The following is a 20,663-nucleotide window of genomic DNA, read 5'->3' as shown; positions in this document are numbered from 1 at the left end:
ATCTAGGAGGAACTGCACCCCCAGAGATTGTTGCCCTAGGTGGAACAAACGCACACCGTTTCCAAATTGCAGAGCTAACTCTGCGAGCCCGAAAATTCATCAGCCGGCGTTGCCATCCGCAGCCGCTAGATGCCGCAACAGACGCATTTACTGAAACCATAGACAGGGCGACTTGGCCGCCCAGAGAGGCTTTATCCGTGCCCCCTGGATCTTCTTCCTGCGTAGACAGCCTTCGCGGGTGAGGCGTAACGTGCGGGAGGTCTCACGAGAGTGGAAACAAATCTCGCGAATTTTAAAACTTACCTTTTTGCCTAGCGACTGAAAACAGGCAGTTGCTCAGCGTAGAATCTCTTAAGTGGCCTGACCTTGACACTGAAGTGATACCCCAGCCCTAGGCTGGGTTTCCATTATAGAGGAGACGGATTCAGAGGGGCTACAGGTAATTAGTACTCACCCCAGCAGAAAGGGTACTGTCTTTCTAGAGGGGCTTAAGAGGAGTCCCCTTTACCCCATCCCCGGTTACCTCTTCGCATCTCCGTGATAACTGTTCCTTCATCACCTCACCACCAACCGTCCTGATTCCTTTATTCCCCAACAGGCTTAGGTGGGATCTTATCTGCAAGACGAGGGTGAAGGTGGAGGTGATGCTTTTGGGATTATTGGATGGGACCGAGAGACTGAAGTTTCCCCTCTTTTGGGGGACCCTCCCACCCCACCCCACCCCACAGGTGGCTCCAGAGGCAAAACTCTTCCTAGAACCTCTACAGCCTCCGCTGAGAAACCTCATCAGCCTTGGCCATCGACACGAATGGTGTTCTGCCCTTGCGCGTGGTCTTACAGCTTTGGGAAGCTGCAGAAGTTGGCCCTCTTTCCCACCACGATTCCCTGGTTGCTCTGCCAGCCTGCCAGCAATTCTTAAATAAAGGCTGCAACAAAATGACTTAACTGCTTAACTAGGGGCCAAGAAGCCTTAAGGAAAGGTTGGATGGGGTGACGGTTTTATGAAAAAGTGGTTTCTTGGGTAAGGAAAAGGAGCCAATGCTAGTTTGGAATATACCTCCTGGCACAGTGCTTAATGTCCCATGATAGGAGCTATGTAATCGTGTCTCCTTTTGCTTAGACCAAAGTTGTTGAAAACCAGACATACGATGAGCGCCTAGAGATTAACGACTCAGAAGAGGTTGCAAGTATTTATACTCCAACCCCAAGACACCAAGGTAAGAAAGGAATGAAAAGGAAGAGAAATGGTACTCAAAGAACAGGATGGATTCACAGTTGTCTTCAAGAAGTTCTTATTTTATTTTATTTTTAATTTATTATTTTTTTGAAACGGAGTCTCCCTCTGTTGCCCAGGCTGGAGGTTCAAGCGATTCTCTGGCCTCAGCCTTCTGAGTAGCTGGGACTACGGGCACATACCACCATGCTGGCTAAGTTTTTTTTTTTTTTTTGTAGTTTTGTGGCGATGGGGTTTCATGTTGGCCAGGCTGGTCTTGAACTCCTGACCTCAGGTGATCCACCCTCCTCAGCCTCCCAAAGTGCTGGGATTACAGGCATGAGCCACTGCACCTGGCCGAAGTTCCTATTTTATAATAGCATATGTTGACTTTCAGAGTCAAGTTACTTCACTTGCTATTGTTTGTTTTCTTACTAGTTAAGGGGGAGAAATCGTAGCCTTCCAAATTACAGGATTTTCCCCCAATCCAACCCTATCACCATTTACTTCATGTTACTGCTTTGTTCACTATCTGCCAGGAATTCACTGTTATTTTTTTTTTTTTAACTTACGTTTTCCCAGCTTTGAAGATGCTTCATAATCTGCTCTTAGCCTGCATCCCCAACCCAAGTCACAATATTTTTAGAGGACTGGACACTATTTATTTATTCAACAAACTTTTTTTTTTCTTAATTTTATAGAGACGAGGTCTTGCTGTGTTGCTGAGGCTGATCTTGAACTCCTAGCCTCATGCAGTCCTTCCACTTCGGCCTCCCAAAGTGCCGGGATTACAGGTGTGAGCCATCTTGCCTGGCTAACAAACATTTTAAAATGCCTACTGTGTGCCAGCCTTATGCCTGGAACTTGGGTAAATAGTGTTAAATGACACAATGTCCCTGCCATCTCAATGCTTGTAGTCATGGGAGGCAGATGACAAATGAGTAAACAAATTCCAAATGTGGTAAGTGTTCTGATGGAGGAAGATTGTTTGCTGTTAAGGAGAATAACAGTGAGGAAGGAGACCCACATTTTTTTGAGATAGAGTCTCACTGTATTGCCCAAGCTAGAGTGCAGTGGTGCAATCTTGGCTCACTACAACTTCTGCCTCCTGATTTCAAGCAATCCTCCCGCCTCAGCCTTCCGAGTAGCTGGTGTTACCACGCCCAGCTAATTTTTGTATTTTTAGTAGAGACGGGGTTTCACCATGTTGGCCAGGCTGGTCTTGGACTCCTGACCTCAAGCGATCTCCCACCTTAGCCTCCCAAAGTGCTGGGATCACAGACACTAGCCATCTCGTCCAGCCAGAGACCCACTTTTGATAGGGTGATCAGGGAAGATCTAAAGGGTTGATATGTGAGACTGAAAGATGGCAAGAATCCAGACACTGAGGGAAAGTAGGCCAGGAAGAGGAAATAGTATGTGAGATGTGAAAAACCTTGAAGCCTGAAAGAACTTGGCTTAGTTTGAGGACCTGAAAGAGACCAGTTTACAGTAGAGGGGACTCTACTGTATGATATAGTCAGATCAGAGAGGTAGGGCAGGAAGCATAACAAGCAGAGCTTTGGAGGCTGTGTTGCTGTCGTGTGTGGAATGGACCATTGGGATGGCTGAGTTGAGATGATAGTGGCTTGGCCTCTGGTGAGGAAGTTGAGAATAAGGAAAAGAGGCAAATACTATACAAGACAGATGGCCGTAGAATCACTAAGATTGCTGGATTGGTTTTGACTCCTGAGTTAGGAATCAAGGATGACATCCAGGGTTTCTGTTTGTTTATTGTGGTAAAATACACATAACATAAAATTTGCCATTTTAACAATTTTTAAGTGTACAATTAAACAGCATTAAGTATATTCACAATATTGTGTAACCATTAGCACTATTTTCAGACCATCCCAAACAGTAACTCCCAATTGCTTGCTTCCACTCCTCCCTGGTAACCACTATTCTACTGTCTCTATGAATTCGCTTATTCTAGGAACCACATAAGTGAAATCATACTATATTTACCCTTTTGTGGCTGACTTATTTCACTTAGTGTGTGTGTTTTTTTGTTTGTTTGTTTCGAGACAGAGTCTTTGCTCTGTCGCCCAGGCTGGAGTGCAGTGGTGAGATCCCGGCTCACTACAACCTCTGCTTCCCGGGGTTCAAGCAATTTTCCTGCCTCAGCCTCCTGAGTAGCTGGGATTACAGGCAGGCACCACCACACCCAGCTAATTTTTTTGGTATTTTTAGTAGAGATAGGGTTTCACCATGTTGGTCAGGCTGGACTCAAACTCTTGATCTCATGATCCGCCTGCCTCAGCCTCCCAAAGTGCTGGAATTACAGGCGTGAGCCACTGCGCAGAGCCTAGTGTGATGTTTTTAAGGTTCATCTGTGTTGTAGAATGTATAATTTCTTTTTAAGGCTGAGTAATATTCCATTGCATGTATATGCCACATTTTAAATTCATTTATCTGTTAATGGACACTTGGGTTGTTTCCATGTTTTGGCTATTGTGAATAACGCTGCTATGAATAGAGGTGTACAAGTGTCCATTTAAGTCCCTGTTTTCAATTCCTTGGGACCTAGCCACCTAGGGTTTTGACTTGAGCATGTTTGTGCACTTGATAGCTGGGAACATTATAATTTGTTTTTAGTTTGGGCTAATTGAGTAAACAAAAAAAAATGGTATTTAATTTGCATTTATTTGATATAGAAATCACTTATCATGTTTTCATTCCAGCTAATACCTTACATCTAATTATACTTTTATTTTAATTTTTTATTTATAGAGACAGTTTTACTCTGTCACCCAGGCTGGAGTGCAGTAGCATGATCACAGCTCACTGCAGCCTCGACCTCCTGGGCTCATGCAGTCCTCCTACCTTAGACCCCCCCAGTAGCAGGAACTACCGGCCCATGCCCCCATGCCTAGCTAATTTTTTTTATTTTTTGTAGAGACAGAGTTTCACCGTGTTGCCCAGTCTGGTCTTGAACTCCCAGGCTCAAGCAATTTTCCTGCCTCTGTCTCTCAGAGTGTTGGGATTACAGGTGTGAGCCACTGGGCCTGGCCTTAATTATACTTTTAATTTTTCTTATCTTTGCATACTGATTCAGATTCAAACTTGTGACTATTATTTGTGACCCAGGCACTGGGTCAGTTCCTTGCACATAAATTTTTTCATTTGATCCTTATAAGACCCTTGGGTGACAAATATTAGGACCCTATTTAGAGGTGGGAATACTGAGACTCAAAGAAGTTAAGTCATTTTGTTTAAGTAATTTATCTTCAAACCCAGTCTTAGTATAAATTCAGCACGCTGCACCTTACTAGTTGTTAATCTCATTTGACTAACATGTAAACCAAGGGCAAAGGGTTTTCTTTTCTTTCTCTTTCTTTTCTTTTCTTTTCTTTCTTTCTTTCTTTCTCCTTCCTTCCTTCCCTCCCTCCCTCCCTCCCTCCCTCCTTCCCTCCTTCCTTCCTTCCTTCCTTCCTTCCTTCCTTCCTTCCTTCCTTCTTTTTTTTTGAGACAGGCTCTCACTCTGTTGCCCAGGCTGGAGTGCAGTGGCATGAACACTGCTTACTGCAGCCTCAAACTCCTGGGTTCAAGCAGACCTCCTGCTTCAGCCTCCCGAGTAGCTGGGACCATAGGTGCACACCGTCACACTCAGCTAATTTTTTTTTCTTTTTTTGTAGACAGGATCTTGCCATATTGTCCAAAAACTCCTGGGCTCAAGTGATCCTCCTGCCTCCCCTTCCCAAAGTGTTGGGATTACAGGCATGAGTCACTGCTCCTGGTCAGAGTTTATATTATTTATGTAATGGCAGATAATTTGATTAGTATAATGTCTAACCCAATGCCTTAAGCACAGTAATGTTTAATAAATATATCTTGATTTGAATTGGCAGAAACATGACTAAAATTGAGTCTCCTCTCTTATAGCTAGATGTTCTGATAAGCCTTGTTTCATAAAATGGTTAGAGCATGGCTAGGCGCGGTGGCTCACGCCTGTAATCCCAGCACTTTGGGAGGCCGAAATGGGCAGATCACAAGGTCAAGAGATTGAGACCATCCTGGCCAACATGGTGAAACCCCGACTCTACTAAAAATACAAAAAATAAGCCAGGCGTGGTCGCATGCACCTGTAATCCCAGCTACTCGGGAGGCTGAGGCAAGAGAATTGCTCGAACCCGGGAGGCGGAGGTTGCAGTGAGCCAAGATCTCACTATGGCACTCTGGCCTGGGCGACAGAGCAAGACTCCACCTCAAAAAAAAAAAAAATTTAGATCATAAAATATTACAGACTAAAAATATTTGTCTTTAAAAATCATTTTAACAATAATCTAAAGGAAAATCTTTTCTTCTAAGGACTTCCTCGTTCTGCCCATCTTCCTAACGAGGCTATGGCTGATAGCAGTGATGAGTATGAAGAGAGGAATAACAAGGTACAGCCAAACTCACAGGTTCTTGTAGAACTTCTGCTTTGGGTTTTTAGTAGTTAGAGATGACACCAGTTCAACAGTAAACATTTGTTGAACGCTCACCTCCAGTGGTTAGGGACCTTTGAACTTATGGAGGAAAATCAGTTGCAAAGAGCCTTGAGATTTTGACTTTTCTTCAGGAATAAAGCCTGCTATTACAGCTGACTTTGGTGAGGAATTTCATAAAATGTAAGCCAGTGTTTCATAAACTTTCCTGATCATAAGAGTCAACTGGGGTACTTATTTTTAAATATACAGATTCCCAGTCCCCACCCAGAATCTCAAAAGTAAAAGCCTGGGAATTTATATTTTTAGGAAGTAGTCCAGGTAATTCTTATGCTAAAGCAAGTTTGAAATTGTCAGTCTAGGCATTTTTTCATTGTCAATACTTGTGATACTGCCAATATTTTGTGAAAGAGATTTTAATTTTGAGGTCTTAAGACCCAAATGTTTACTGCTGTTATTCTGTGAACCTAGAGAATCACCCTGCTTCTGAAAGAAAGCTGGCAAGATGCCCATCTCTCTAGACACATATAGGACCTTAGAGTTGCACATGTGCTTTCTTAAAACCGTTTGTGTTTAGCCATAGCACATTATCCAATGGTGGTTATTATTATTTTTTTTGAGATAAGAGTTTCACTCTTGTTGCCCAGGCTGGAGTGCAATGGCATGATTTTGACTCACCGCAACCTCCACCTCCCAGGTTCAAGCGATTCTCCTGCCTCAGCCTCCCAAGTAGCTGGGGACAGGCACCCGCCACCACGCCTGGCTAATTTTTGTATTTTTAGTAGAGATGGGGTTTCACCATGTTGGTCAGGCTGGTCTTGAGCTCCTGACCTCAGGCAATCCACTTGCCTCAGCCTCCCAAAGTGCCGGGTTACAGGTGTGAGCCACTGCGCCTGGCCTGTTTGCTTTTATTTTTGAGATGGTGTCTCACTCTTTCGCCCAGGCTGGAGTGCAGTGGTATGATCTTGGTTCACTGGAACCTCCACCTCTTCAATTCAAGCAATTCTCATGCCTTAGCTTCCAGAGTAGTTGGGACCACAGGCCAGTACTAACTTGCCTGGCTAATTTTTGTATTTTTAGTAGAGATGGGGTTTCGCCATGTTGGCTACAGTGGTCTCTTAACTCCTGACCTCAGGTGATCTGCCTGCCTTGGCCTCCCAGAGTACTGGTATTACAGGTGTAAGCTACCGCACCCGGCCTGATGGCTACATTTTAATGTTTTGTTTTTTTTTAATTGAGATGGGGTTTCACCATGTTGGCCAGCCTGGTCTCAAACTCCTGACCTCAGGTGATCTGCCCGCCTTGGCCTTCCAAAGTGCTGGGATTCCAGGTGTGAGCCACCACTCCGAGCCAGTCATTTTAATGGTCTTTTAAGAACTGGAACTTTGGAAACACAGGTGAAAAATATTTGAAGTAATACAGAAAGTGGTAGTGATGTGGACTGATTTAATAAAAAGCCTAAAAGGTAACATTTTCAGGTGGTCCCACTATATGACCAGTGTCCTGTTTTAATGTCTTATATACAAGGTCATTTCTTAGGCATTTGTCTGTAGTATATGAAGCCTTCTGTTTTTATATCAGAGTTTTTGCAAAGTACAACTTTAAAGAGGAAGAGGAAAAGTAAACTATTTTCCTATCCAATTTACCTCCAAATTTTGTATATCACCCTAAATTCTTCTAGTCTTCATTCTGTGCTCAGTATTTAAGGTTCATCTTTCTAATTTGGTATGCACCCAGAAGCAACAGAAAGGATCTACTTTTGAATAACCTTTAAAATTGACAGGCCAGGAGTGGTGACTCACCTGAGGTCGGGAGTTGGAGACCAGCCTGACCAACATGGAGAAACACCATCTCTACTAAAAATGCAAAAAATTAACCGGGCATGGTGGCACAGGCCTATAATCCCAGCTACTCGGGAGGCTGAGGCAGGAGAATCCCTTGAACCTGGGAGGCAGATGTTGCAGTGAGCCGAGATTGTGCCATTGCACTCCAGCCTGAGCAACAGGAGTGAAATTCTGTCTCAAAAAAAAATTGAAAAAATTATTTTTTTTTTTCCTAGATGAAGTTGCTCTGGTGCCCAGGCTGGAGTACAGTGGTGTGATCTCAGCTCACTGCAGCCTGCCTCCTGGGTTCAAGCGATTGTCCTGCCTCAGCCTCCCAAGTAGCTGGGATCACAGGCACTCACCACCATGCCTGGCTAATTTTTATATTTTTAGTACAGACAGGGTTTCACCATGTTGACCATGCTGGTATCGAACTCCTGGCCTCATGTGATCCGCCCTTCTTGGCCTTCCAAAGTGCTGGTATTACAGGCATGAGACACTACCCTGGGCTGGGTATATTCTTAAAAGTTCCCTCTGCCAAAGCTGCTTCCTATGTGACTAAAGATAACTTTGGCAAATCTTGAATTAAGAAAGAATGCTCTAGAAAGTTCCTATTCCAGGGGGCCAATTGGTCATCCTTCAGGTCTTAAGAGAGGGCATGCCACAGGCTCCAGGCCACAAAAGCAAAGACATGGACCCTGTTCTACCTGCCCCTGCAAGTCCCAGGTGCCACCAGACCCCTTCTCATGGATTTGAGAAGGTGGGATGGTACAGAGAGAGCCAGAAGCACAGAAAGATAGGTTATAATGGCAAGAACAAAAGAGCCGCTTATCTTAAGAGAGAATGTATCGTCATTGTATGTAATTTATGGGGTAAGGGAAGGGAAATACAGATAGGTCAGATACTCCATGAAGAGAAATATCACTGAACAAAAATGGAAAGTCCATAGAAACTGCTGGGTAGATGGGCACAAGGTTGGTTTTGAACTTTTTTCTTTCGGTAGTTTCAAGCAGCTTACGCTGAGCAGTCTTGAAAATTAAATACTAGATTTCCTCTCTATGGTCTTTGTGAGTATTAAGACCCTTAAAGTTTTTATTCCCTCTTCATCTTCCCTGATTTTCTTCCAAAATAATTAGAGTTGCCATCTTCTTCTTTGAAAGTCCATAGCTTTTTGGGCCAAAGCTGTCTAAAGTGTATGCAGAGCTCTGAGGATCTAAGTAATCTGTACAATAGATAAAATTAGATGGAATTTATACCCCAGTCTCAAGTAGAGAAATGGAATATGGTTCTAGAAAGTGGAGTCCCCATTTGTAGCTGAGCAGGGGCAGAAGGCACTCAAGCCCCTTCTGGGAAGTGCTTCCTCCTTTTTCTGGTGATTGGGTGCCAGGTGGGTGGGATGTTGGTTACAGCGATAGAGAGCTGGGCATAGGTACGTTAGATTTTTTTATGTGAAGCTTTCTCTGCCTCCCCTGCCCTATCTCAGGAGAAGAAAAAGACTTCACAGTTGACACCTCAACGGGGCTTTAGTGAAAATGATGATGACGATGATGATGATGATTCACCTGAAACTGATTCTGATTCTGATGATGATGATGACGAGCATGGAGCCCCTCTGGAAGGGTGAGGAGAGAACACCGAAGCCAAGGGTGTTCTTCAAAATACCACCTTCAAAACACTGGAGCGGGAGGGCATCAGTTTGAAGTAAAATTATGGCTGGGTGCGGTGGTTCACACCTGTAATCCCAGCACTTTGGGAGGCTGAGGCGGGTGGATCACGAGGTCAAGAGTTCCAGACCAGCCAGGCCAACATGGTGAAACCCCGTCTCTACTAAAATACAAAAAATTAGCCGAGCATGGTGGTACATGCCTGTAATCCCAGCTACTCGGGAGGCTGAGGCAAGGAAATCACTTGAACCCGGGAGGCAGAGGTTGTATTGAGCTAAAATCGTACTACTGCACTCCAGCCTGGCAACAAAGCTAGACTCTGTCTCAAAAAAAAAAAAAAAAAGAAGTGAAATTCCACCATCTCTTTTGATCTCCTATATTTAGGACTTGCAGATATCCCAGAAACCCAACATAATAATGACTTTTTCTCCCTTTCTGACTCCACTGCCTCATCTAGTACTATAGTATCACTTGCACCATCTGAAACATTTGCGGGCTTGGGGATTACATGAGATTTTGCAGAGTAAATCTAAAAGGTGGTGGTCAGGCATGGTGGCTCAAGCCTGTAATCCCAGCACTTTGGGAGGCTGAGGTGGGAGGATTGCTTAAGGCGAGGAGTTCAAGACCAACCTGGGCAACATAGCAAGACCTCCCTCTACAAAATTTTTTTTTAAATTAGCTGAGCACCGGATGCAATGGCTCATGCCTGTAATCCCAGCACTTTGAGAGACTGAGATGAATGGATCACCTGAGGTTGGGAGTTCGAGACCAGCCTGACCAACAAGGTGAAACCCCATCTCAACACAATAAGCTGGGCATGGTGGCATATGCCTGTAATCCCAGCTACTTGGGAGGCTGAAGCAGGAGAATCACTTGAACCTGGGAGGCGGAGGTTGCAGTGAGCTGAGATTTCGCCATTGCATTCCAGCCTGGGCAACAAGTGAAACCCTGTCTCAAAAAAAAAAAATTAGGCCAGGTGCAGTTGCTCAAGCCTGTAATCCCAGCACTTTGGGAGGCCGAGGCAGGCGGATCATGAGGTCAAGAGATTGAGACCATCCTGCCATCATGGTGAAACCTCGTCTCTACTAAAAATACAAAAATTAGCTGGGCATGGTGGTGTGCACCTGTAGTCCCAGCTACTCGGGAGGCTGAGGCAGGAGGATTGCTTGAACCTGGGAGGCGGAGGTTTCAGTGAGCCAAGATTGTGCCACTGCACTCCAGCCTGGCACCTGGTGACAAAGTGAGACTCTGTGTCAAAAAAAAAAAAAATTAGCCAATCATGCTGGCCTGTGCCCATAGTCCCAGCTGCTCAGGAGGCTGAGGCAGGAGAATCACTTGAACCCAGGAGTTTGAGGCTGCAGTGAGCTGTGATCAGGCCACTGTACTCTAACCTGGTCAACAGAGTGAGACCTTGTCTCAAAAATAAATTAATTAAATTAAAAAATAATAGCTGCTAAAAACACTTCTATAAAAATTTCTTTTTTTCTTGGTGCAAACCTATTTTCATGTCAGATATTTAAATCTCTTTTTTGTTTTTGTTTTTTTTGAGACGAGTCTTGCTCTGTAACCCAGGCTGGAGTGCAGTGGTGTGATCTTGACTCACTGGAACCTCCACCTCCCAGGTTCAAGCGATTCTCCTGCCTCAGCCTCCTGTATAGCTGGTTCTACAGCTATGCACCACCACACCCGGCTGATTTTTGTATTTTTAGTAGACATGGGGTTTCAACCATATTGGCCAGGCTGGTCTTGAACTCCTGACCTCAGGTGATCCACCCACCTCAGCCTCCTAAAGTGCTGGGATTACAGGTTGAGCCACCACGCCCAGTCCTAAAATCTCTTGTTCCACCTTTTCTTGTCATCCTTTCATTAAAAGGAAAACCATTTATGCTACATTTTAACATTTAAAAAAATTATATTTTGGATTTTCTGCACCTCTGTCCTTTAGATTTAGAGATGATTGAGAGTTAAGTATAATCAACCTTAAAGTTGCCTTGCAAGCCACCAGGAAAGGCAGATATTGGAGAGGCAGAAGCTAGGTTCAGGATCACGTCCCTATAGTCAGTAACACACCAGCACCTAGGACTCTGCCACCTCTGCTCTTCTTTGGTCACCTTGAACAAACTATTTTCCTTTTCCCAGGGCCTACGACCCTGCAGATTATGAGCATTTGCCAGTTTCTGCTGAGATTAAGGAACTCTTCCAGTACATCAGTAGGTGAGTACTAGGACTTCCCACCATACCCTACCATCCCTACCTTGGCCCAAACCTTTCCTACCTCTGGTCTGAAATAGGGTCATTCTCCTTAGATGTTTTTTTGCCTGAATAGTAAAGTAACTTTCTCTGATTGTCTCTACCTTCCTTTGACAATATCTCCTAGGTACACACCTCAGTTGATTGACCTGGACCACAAACTGAAGCCTTTCATTCCTGATTTTATCCCAGCTGTTGGGGATATTGATGCATTCTTAAAGGTATAGTCAGTACATCCTGAAAATGACTCCTTAACTGTTTCTTCTGATGCCCCTATTACTCTTAACGGTTCCCCTAATTTCTTTGACTAGCATTGGCTACCTCTATACATGTTCATTTCATTGGAGTTCTTAACCTTGCTCTCAACTCTAAATTATACTCATTGCTCTTAAGTAGTACATATCTCATTATATATTAACAGTTTGTCATGTATTTGCGTCCTAATTATCTGGGACAACAGGTTTATATTTAAGCTGCTATGGATCATATTTTTTTTTCTGGATAGTATTGAGTACAGCATGATATGCGTGCTTTTAGTACTAGTAATGGTGAACTAGAAGAGTTATTCCTCTTTAGCTTATTGGAAACAGGTGTGGCCTTGTTAGGGCCTTCTCATTTTCCTTTCTGCTTTCTTACATTTTTCTTAACCAGGTCCCACGTCCTGATGGAAAGCCTGACAACCTTGGCTTGTTGGTATTGGATGAACCTTCTACAAAGCAGTCGGACCCTACAGTGCTCTCACTCTGGTTAACAGAGAATTCTAAGCAGCACAACATCACAGTAAGATACTAGCCTAGTATAGGCCCCAGCTGGAGAGGGCCAAGAATGTAGTAGGCCTTGCTGGCACTCGTACGGTAGACTTACCATCTATCAAAAGAGATGGCTATCAATTTGGGCCAGCCCTATTTTTCAAATGAGAGCTTTATTTACATATAATTTATATAGCAGCAAGTTCAGCCTTTTAAACTGCACAACTCATTAGTTTTAATATAATCACAGTTTTGTAGCCATCACCACTACCTAATATTTTATCACCTCAAAAAGAAACTTCACACCCATTAGTATTCACTCCTCATTCTCCCACTTCCTCCTAGACCCTGGTCATGACTTTATTCCTTTTTTTTTTTAATTTTTATTTTAGATGGAGTCTTGCTCTTTTGCTAGGCTGGAATGCAGTGGTACAATCAATCTTGACTCGATGCAACCTCTGCCTCCTGAGTTCAAGGAGTTCCCTGCCTCAGGCTCCTGAGTAGCTGGGATTACAGGCGCCCACCACCACACCCAGCTAATTTTTATATTTTTAGTAGAGACAGGGTTTCACCATCTTGGCCAGGCTGGTCTTGAATTTCTGGCCTCATGATCCAACCACCTCGGCTTCCCAAAGTGTTGAGAATTACAGGCGTGAGCCACCACGCCCGGCCACCTTTTTTATGGCTGGATAATATCCACTGTATAGATTTACCACATTTTCTTTGTTCATTCTCCAGTTCTCTCCACTTTTATTAATAATGCTGCTTTGAATATTTATATACAAGTTTTTGTGTGGGTGTATATTATCATTCTTTTGGGTATATACATAGGAGTATATACATAGGAGTAGAATTGCTGGGCCATATGGAAACTCTATGTTTAGCCATTTGAGGAACTGCCAAACTGTTTTCCAAAGTGACTGTACCATTTTACATTCCCACCAGCAATGAATGAGAGTTCCAGTTTCTCTACATCCTCACTAACACTGGTTATTGTTTATCTTTTTTATTCTAACCATACTAGTAGGTGTAAAATGGTATTTCATTATGGGCCGTCCTGCCATTTTGACCTGCCCCCTTTCCATGGCTTCAGCAAATTCCTGTTTTTGAGACAGGGTCTTGTTCTGTCACCCCAGCTGGAGTGCAGTGGTGTGATTGTGGCTGTAGCCTCGACCTCCTGGGCCCAAGCAATCCTGCTACCTCAGCCTCCCAAGTGGGCGGGACCACAGGTGCATGCCACCATGCCTGGCTAGATTTTTTTTTATTATTTTTTTTATTTTGTAGAGATGGGTCTCCCTATGTTGACCTCAAGTGACCTAGGCTGACCTCAAGTGATCCTCCTCCCTTAGTCTCCCAAAGTGCTAGGATTGCAGGTGTGAGCCACTGCACTTGGCTTTTGTTGTTTTTTTTTTTTTTTGAGATAGGATCTTGCCCTGTTGCCCAGGCTGGAGTGCAGTGGCACAGTCTTGGTTCACTGCAACCTCAAATGGCCAGGCTCAAGCAGTCCTCCCATTTAGCCTCTCAAGTAGCTGAGACTACAGGCACACACCACCATGCCTGGCTAATTTTTTTATTTTTGGTACAGACAAGGTCTCAGTATGTTGCTCAGGCTGGCCTTGAACTCCTAGCCTCAAGTGATCCTCCTATCTCAGACTGCCAGGGTGCTAGGATTACAAGTGTGAGCCCCCATGCCTGGCCTGGCTTCAGCAGATTTTATCAGGGTTTCCTGTCCCTTTCATTTGGCTGCTGTTTCATGTGGCAGCTGCTATCATCAGCAACCTTGAATATGAAACAACAGCAGCTATAATGAGACACCGTAAAAACAAGAGAGCTACTTCAGTGCCATCAGCCAGGCTTTCTCCTTACTTTCCTAGCAACATATGAAAGTAAAGAGCCTGGAAGATGCAGAAAAGAATCCCAAAGCTATTGACATGTGGATTGAGAGCATCTCTGAGTTACACCGTTCTAAGCCCCCTGCGACTGTGCACTACACCAGGTAAGAAATACCACATTCTTTACAACAGTAACCCATAGTAACTTTCACCACCTGTGAACTCTTGCTCCTGAGAAGAGGCCTAGAGGCTGGGAACATATTTGATCAACCCGAGGTCCTGTAGATCCTGGCAACTACTGGCTGAGATTTTAGACATAAAGATTGTAATTTCTCTGGTATTACTTAGCTAGCTCCTCTAAACCCCAGGCCCTGGGCAACTTTGGTATGCCCAGTCTAGGTTCTCCTGAAGCCTTCCTAAAGTGCCAGATTGAGGTTCTCCTGAAGCCTTCTTAATGTGCCAGAAACCTCTCCTTCATCCTAGAATATCCTGATCTAGAGGTTGCTGATGTTATCAGTTGATGTTTCTTGTTCATATTTACTTCTATACTTTTAGGCCCATGCCCGACATTGACACACTGATGCAGGAATGGTCCCCAGAGTTTGAAGAGCTTTTGGGCAAGGTGAGTGGAAAGTAGCAGGAGGGCAAGGTGAGTGGTGAAAGGTAGTAGGAGGTAGGGTAAGAAAGGATGGTGTTCGCTCTAGGGCCCAATGTTTTTTCTCTTCCTGCGTCATTATTATTGGTAACCTTTTTTTTTTTTTTTTTGAGACAGGGTCTCACTCTTCCCAGGCTGCAGTGCAGTGGCATGATATCATGGCTCACTGCAGCCTCTACCTCCCAGACTCAAGCAGTCCTCCCACCTGGGACCACAGGCATGCACCGCCACACTCAGCCAATTTTTTAATTTTTTGTAGAGACGAGGTTTGGTTTATTGCCCAGGCTGTTCTCAAACTCCTGGGCTCAAGCAGTCTTCCTGCCTCAGCCTCCCAAAGTGCCGAGATTACAGGCATGAGCCATAGCGCCCAGTGATCTTTTTTTTTGCAGTGAGTCTCGCTCTGTCGCCCAGGCTGGAGTGCAGTGGCATGATCTCAGCTCACTGCAGTTCCTCCCAATTCAAGTGATTCTCCTGCCTCAGCCTCTTAAGTAACTGGGATTGCAGGCACGTGCCACCTCGCCCAGCTAATTTTTGCATTTTTAGTAGAGACAGGGTTTCACCATGTTGGCCAGGCTGGTCTCGAACTCCTGACCTTAAGTGATCCACCTGTCTTGGCCTTCCAAAGTGCTGGGATTTCATTAACTTTTTAATGGTATTACATGAAACCCATGTATATGTGGTAATTTGGTATATAAGAAAGATACTTTTTTAAATGGTGATAGAATGAGGGTATAATGAGACAATTGACTATTTGAAAAAAATTAAATTAGATTTCTGCCTTTTTTTTTTTTTTTTTAGACAGAGTTTCACTCTTGTTGCCCAGGCTGGAGTGCAGTGCACAATCTCGGCTCACTGCAACCTTCACCTCCCGGGTTCAAGCGATTCTCCTGCCTCAGCCTGCTGAGTAGCTGGGATTACAGGCATGTGCCAGCATGCCTGGCTAATTTTTGTAGTTTTAGTAGAGACGGGGTTTCTCCATGTTGGTCAGGCTGGTCTCGAACTCATGACCTCAGGTAATCCACCTGCCTCGGCCTCCCAAAGTGCTGGGATTACAGGTATGAGCCACTGCACCCGGCCCTGCCTTTTTTTTTTTTTTTTGAGATGGAGTCTCGCTGTGTCACCAGGCAGGAGTGCAGTGTCATGATCTCAGTTTACTGCAACCTCCACCTCCCAAGTTCACGTGAGTCTCCTGCCTTAGTCTCCCAAGTAGCTGGGACTACAGGTGCCCGCCACCACTCCCAGCCAAGTTTTATATTTTTGGTAGAGATGGGGTTTCACCATGTTGGCCGGGATGGTCTAGATCTCTTGACCTTGTGATCTACCCGTCTTAGCCTCCCAAAGTGCTGGGATTACATTGGGCCCGGCCAGATTTCTGCCTCAACCATATATATATATATATATGTGTGTGTGTAAATTTCAGATGAATTAAAGAGTTAATGTGGGTTGGGCACAATGGCTCATCCCTGTAGTCCTATCATTTTGGGAAGCTGAGGCATGAAGATTGCTTGAGCCCAAGACCAGCCTGGGCAACATAAGGAAACCCTATCTCAAAAAATAATAATAAAAATAAAAATGAAAGGGGACAAAAAAGAGTTAATGTAAAAATAAAGCCATGTAAGTAATATGAAAACATAGGAGAGACAGAAGGAGCATAACTGAAAAAATTAATGAAATAAATACAGTAGAAATTTAGTTCTCTCTTTTTAAAAAAATTCAGGTGTCTTATAACTTAGAGAAATTTAATTCTCTTAGGATGGTTAGGTATTTCTTAGTGTCATAAGAAACTTAAAAGTCATAATGAGGCCAGGCACAGTAGTTTAGGCTATGCGCCATGGCTCACGCCTGTAATCCCAGCACTTTTGGAGGCCGAGGCAGGTGGATCACCTGAGGTCAGGAGTTCAAGACCAGCCTGGCCAACATGGCAAAACCCCATCTCTACCAAAAAAAATAAAAAAATTAGCCGGGTGTGGTGGCAGGTGCCTGTAATCCCAGCTACTCAGGAGGCTGAGGCAGGAGAATCACGTGAACCCAGGAGGCGGAGATTGCATTGAGCTGAGGTGACACCACTGCACTCCGGCCAGGGTAATAGAGAGAGACTGTTTTAAAAAAACAAGTCCTAAGAAGTGGGAGCTCAAGATGGGAGGATTGCTTGAGCCCAGGAGTTTGCGACCAGTCTGGGCAACATAGACCCATCTCTATTTTTTTTTTTTTTTTAATGTCATAATGGAGAAAATGTGACAGTTTAAACTCATAGAAATGAAACGTTCTATATACCAATATATATATGTAATAGAAAAAATTACTATCTAAGCAAAGAGCTTTCATATATCAATAAGAAAAAGAAAGTGGGCCAGGCACCGTGGCTCACACCTGTAATCCCAGCACTTTGGGAGGCTGAGGCGGGACAATCACTTGAGGCCAGGAGTTCAGGACCAGCCTGGGCAACAATAGGAGACTCTTCTCTCCAAAAAAAAAAAAAGAAAAAAGGAGTTGGACGCGATGGTTCATGCCTGTAATCCTAGCACTTTGGGAGGCTGAGGTGGACGGATCACCTGAGGTCTGGAGTTTGAGACCAGCCTGGCCAACATGGTGAGACCCTGCCTCTGCTGAAAACAGAAAAAAATTAGCCAGGCTTGGTGGTGCACATCTGTAATCCCAGCTACTTGGGAGGCTGAGACAGGAGAACTGCTTGAACCCAGGAGGTGGAAGCTGCAGAGAGCTGAGGTCACACCACTGTACCCCAGTCTGGGTAACAGAGCAAGACTGTCTAAAAAACAAATTTTTAAGGTATCAAAAAAGAAAAGGAAACTGAACAAATTTGACCAACAGGTCCTTCCTAGCCATCACGTTTAAATTGCTGCACCAGCTCCCCAGCATTCCCTGACCTCTGTCCCTGCTTTTTCTCAGTAACTTCTAACATACTATAGACCTTAGTTACTTATTTTGTTCTTCCTTACTAAAATGTAAGCTCTATGAATGATTTTGTGTGTGTGTATGAGGAATTGATTGTAAACGCAAAGAATTTGGAAAGTCTCTTTCCTCAGAGCATTTTGAAGCTGTAGTTGAGAGAAAATGTCTGATTAGGGGAATGAATAGCTAGATTGCATGCAGTGAAATACTATGCAATGGAATATTATTTGGCCTTATTTTGCTCTAACACAAAGAAATAGCAGTGATATGTTGTTAAAATGAAAAAAGCAAATTGCAGCAAGTTGCAGAATGATATGATATGTGCCCTGTTTTTTGTAAAAAGAGAAAAGAAGTTTTAAAAAAAACAGTAGTTTAAAAACTTACACTGTGACTTGTTTAGATCCAGAGCCTGTTACCTGAGTTAGATGTCATGTCTGTTTTCTCTGTTCATATGGTGTCCTGGAATCATTAGGCATTATAACACCAAGTAATGCATATATAACTATTAATACTTGGCCATAACTTGGTATCAGTTTCTTTTTCACAGATTCCCACAGGAAGAGAGTATGGCAGTGGATTTTACTTATAATTCCATACTGATCGGGGGAAAAAAGGAGCATGTTGTATTACTTTGCTAGGCTGCCATAACAAAGGCTGCCACAGACTGAGTGGCTTAGACATAGAAATTTATTATTTCATAGTTCTGGAGGTTAGCAGTTCAGTAGTCCAAGATCAATTTGTTGGCATGGTTGACTTCCCTCCCTCCTTCCCTCCTTCCTTCCTTCTTCTTTGCTTTGCCTTCCTTCCTTCCTTCTTGATTTCCTCCCTCCCTACTTCCTTCCTTCCTTCCTCTCTGCTTTGCCTGCCTGCCTTCTTCCTTTCCTTTCCTTTTTCCTTTCCTATTGTTTCCTTTTTTTTTTTTTGAAACAGGGTGTTACTCTATGCCCAGGCTGGAGTGCAGTGGCTTGATCTCGCTTTACTGCAGCCTTGACCTGCTGGGCTCAAGGGATCCTCCCACTCCAGCCTCCCAAGTAGCTGGGACTACAGATACCACCACACCCGGCTAATTTTTTTGTATTTTTTTGGTAGAGATGGAATTTCACCATGTTGCCCAGGCTGGTCTCAAACTCCTGGGCTCAGGCGATCTGCCCACCTCAACCTCCCACAGTGCTGGTATTACAAGTATGAAGCCACCGTGCCTAACCAAGGTTGATTTCTTCTGAGGGCTCTCTCCTTGGCTGTCTTCTGTCTGTGTCTTCACATGGTCTTCCCTGTGTTACGTGTCTCTGTCCTGATTTCCTCTTCCTATAAGGATACCAGTCATACTGGATTAAGGCCCACCCTAATGGCCTTGTTTTAACTTATCTCTTTAAAGATGTTATCTCCAAATGTAGTCACATTCTGAAGTAAAGGGAGTTAGGAACTCAATATCTGAATTTTAGGGGAACACATTTCAGCCCATAACATATGTCTTATGCTAGAAGCTCTTTTCCTTCAGAGAGAGAGAGTGGTGCTGGAACCACTGACACCAGCCTTTTGACTTTGGTCCGTCCCATGCCCCTTCCAGGTAAGCCTGCCCACAGCAGAGATTGACTGCAGCCTGGCAGAGTACGTTGACATAGTCTGTGGTGAGTTCCTCCTTCCTTTCCTCATCCCCATATCTGGATAGAGATGCTCTAGGCTTTTGGACAGGCTTGTTTACTCTGGGAAGATAGCATCTTGAGTTTCAGCCTTCCTTTTAAGCCCATTGTGCTCTTTGGCAGCACTCAAAGGTGGTGTTTGGGCTTATGTGACTACCTGCTGGGTATTTAAGTCCCAAAGTCATAGTAACATCCCATCTGGCAGGGGCTTGTCTAGCTTAAACAGAAGTGCCCCCTAATTCCCAGAGTTTGTTTGGTTCTATTCCTGGAAGTTCTTCTTCATTTCAGCCATTCTAGACATCCCTGTCTACAAGAGTCGGATCCAGTCCCTCCATCTGCTCTTTTCCCTGTACTCAGAATTCAAGAACTCACAGGTAAGCCAAGCCTCAGGGATTGACTTAAGCTGTAGAGAGTACCCCTACAGTTCTACTGCTCTGAGCCCACTGTGATTGTATCCTCTAGGGATGTAGGATGTGTCTGCCCAGTTACCTTTGCCGTTTCCCATAATTAGAAGAACAAAGGAGGCAGGGATGGAGTTTTCAAAGGGAAAGTGGAGGGAAAAAAAGGGTGGGGGTAAGTAGGAGATGTGGGCCTTAGGTGAAATTAGGTGAGGATCTACAGAAGACACTTGTTCTTTCAGGAGAACCAAGTGGCCTCATGAATGGAAGCAAGAAGGAAATAAAAGGGAGTTCATTAAAGAAATTAATTCTTGCTAAAATATAGCAACTAGCATATCCCTAATACTCAGTGTTCCTTCTCCCCTTTCCTTGCAGCATTTTAAAGCTCTTGCTGAAGGCAAGAAAGCATTCACTCCTTCATCCAACTCCACCTCCCAAGCTGGAGACATGGAGACATTAACCTTGAGCTGAGACACCTCCCAAGCTGCTGTTTCAAGGCTGAGCTGGCCCCTCTGCCCCAGCTGAGATGGACAGATCGTTGTCAGCCACCTGATGTCCTTGCCTATGCCACAGCTTGGCTCAAGGGCAGTACATGTCCTGCTGTCCTCTCTGCCAGAGGGCACTGCACACATTTGTTTAATAAACCTGCCTGCCTCAAATTGCTGTCCCCAGGGAGTTAATGCATCTACACTACTGTGGGGATTTGAGTTAGAAGAATTGGAATTTCTGAGATCCCATGGAGCTAAGATTGGGAGGAAAGCTTAAAAGATACCCTTTTTGGGAGAGGGATGAAATTTTTTTTTTTTTTCATTCTTAAAAGTTAGTGGGTAAAGATTTTATAAATCAAATGCTCTATTGTCAGATTACTCTCTTCTTTAATTTGAAGGAGAAGAGGCTGACTGAGCATAGGGCAGAGACAAGGAACTTTGCTTAGTAATGGGCATTAAATGAAAAGTAGTTTAAGGAAACAAGTTTTGTGAAATAAAATGAAACCCCAGTCCTCCAAGATCGGCAGTCAAGGGGAACAATTTTTCTCCTGGAATTTAATTTTTCTAAGGGT

At 44.1% G+C, this 20,663-nt stretch overlaps 1 protein-coding gene across 3 annotated transcripts; it reads left to right on the top strand.

Annotated features, from left to right (window-relative positions):
* The first annotated feature begins 246 nt into the window (after positions 1-246).
* On the top strand, positions 247-20,618 carry IFT46 (intraflagellar transport 46). Of its 3 annotated transcripts, none has more exons than XM_064375469.1 (13): positions 247-439; positions 1,121-1,217; positions 1,915-2,007; positions 5,564-5,640; positions 8,989-9,125; positions 11,309-11,383; positions 11,547-11,640; positions 12,071-12,199; positions 14,043-14,164; positions 14,556-14,622; positions 19,133-19,193; positions 19,494-19,579; positions 19,979-20,281. In XM_064375469.1, the coding sequence occupies exons 4-13, from the start codon at positions 5,599-5,601 to the stop codon at positions 20,072-20,074; spliced, it is 909 nt and encodes a 302-aa protein (XP_064231539.1). In that variant the 5' UTR covers positions 247-439; positions 1,121-1,217; positions 1,915-2,007; positions 5,564-5,598; the 3' UTR covers positions 20,075-20,281. The 3 variants fall into 3 exon arrangements, with proteins under 3 accessions (XP_064231539.1, XP_012325811.1, XP_012325810.1); XM_012470388.2 differs by lacking the exon at positions 1,915-2,007 and adding an exon at positions 729-1,021; XM_012470387.2 differs by lacking the exon at positions 1,915-2,007 and having other exon boundaries at positions 19,979-20,618.
* The last annotated feature ends 45 nt before the right edge of the window (positions 20,619-20,663 follow it).

The sequence above is a fragment of the Aotus nancymaae genome, unplaced genomic scaffold (assembly GCF_030222135.1).
Source record: "Aotus nancymaae isolate 86718 unplaced genomic scaffold, 86718_ANA_hifiasm-v0.15.2.pri h1tg000012l, whole genome shotgun sequence".
NCBI classification, from domain to species: Eukaryota; Metazoa; Chordata; class Mammalia; order Primates; family Aotidae; genus Aotus; species Aotus nancymaae.
The sequence above is the reverse complement of the archived record's forward strand: the minus strand, read 5'-3'. Positions and strand labels throughout refer to the sequence as shown.

Bases quoted from the DNA above. Each gene is read 5' to 3' on its own strand.
- IFT46 (XM_012470387.2), top strand. From the start codon at position 5,599: ATGGCTGATAGCAGTGATGAGTATGAAGAGAGGAATAACAAG. The intron at 12,200-14,042 runs GTAAGATACTAG...TTACTTTCCTAG, and splicing joins CTAAGCAGCACAACATCACA to CAACATATGAAAGTAAAGAG. The intron at 14,165-14,555 runs GTAAGAAATACC...CTATACTTTTAG, and splicing joins GCGACTGTGCACTACACCAG to GCCCATGCCCGACATTGACA.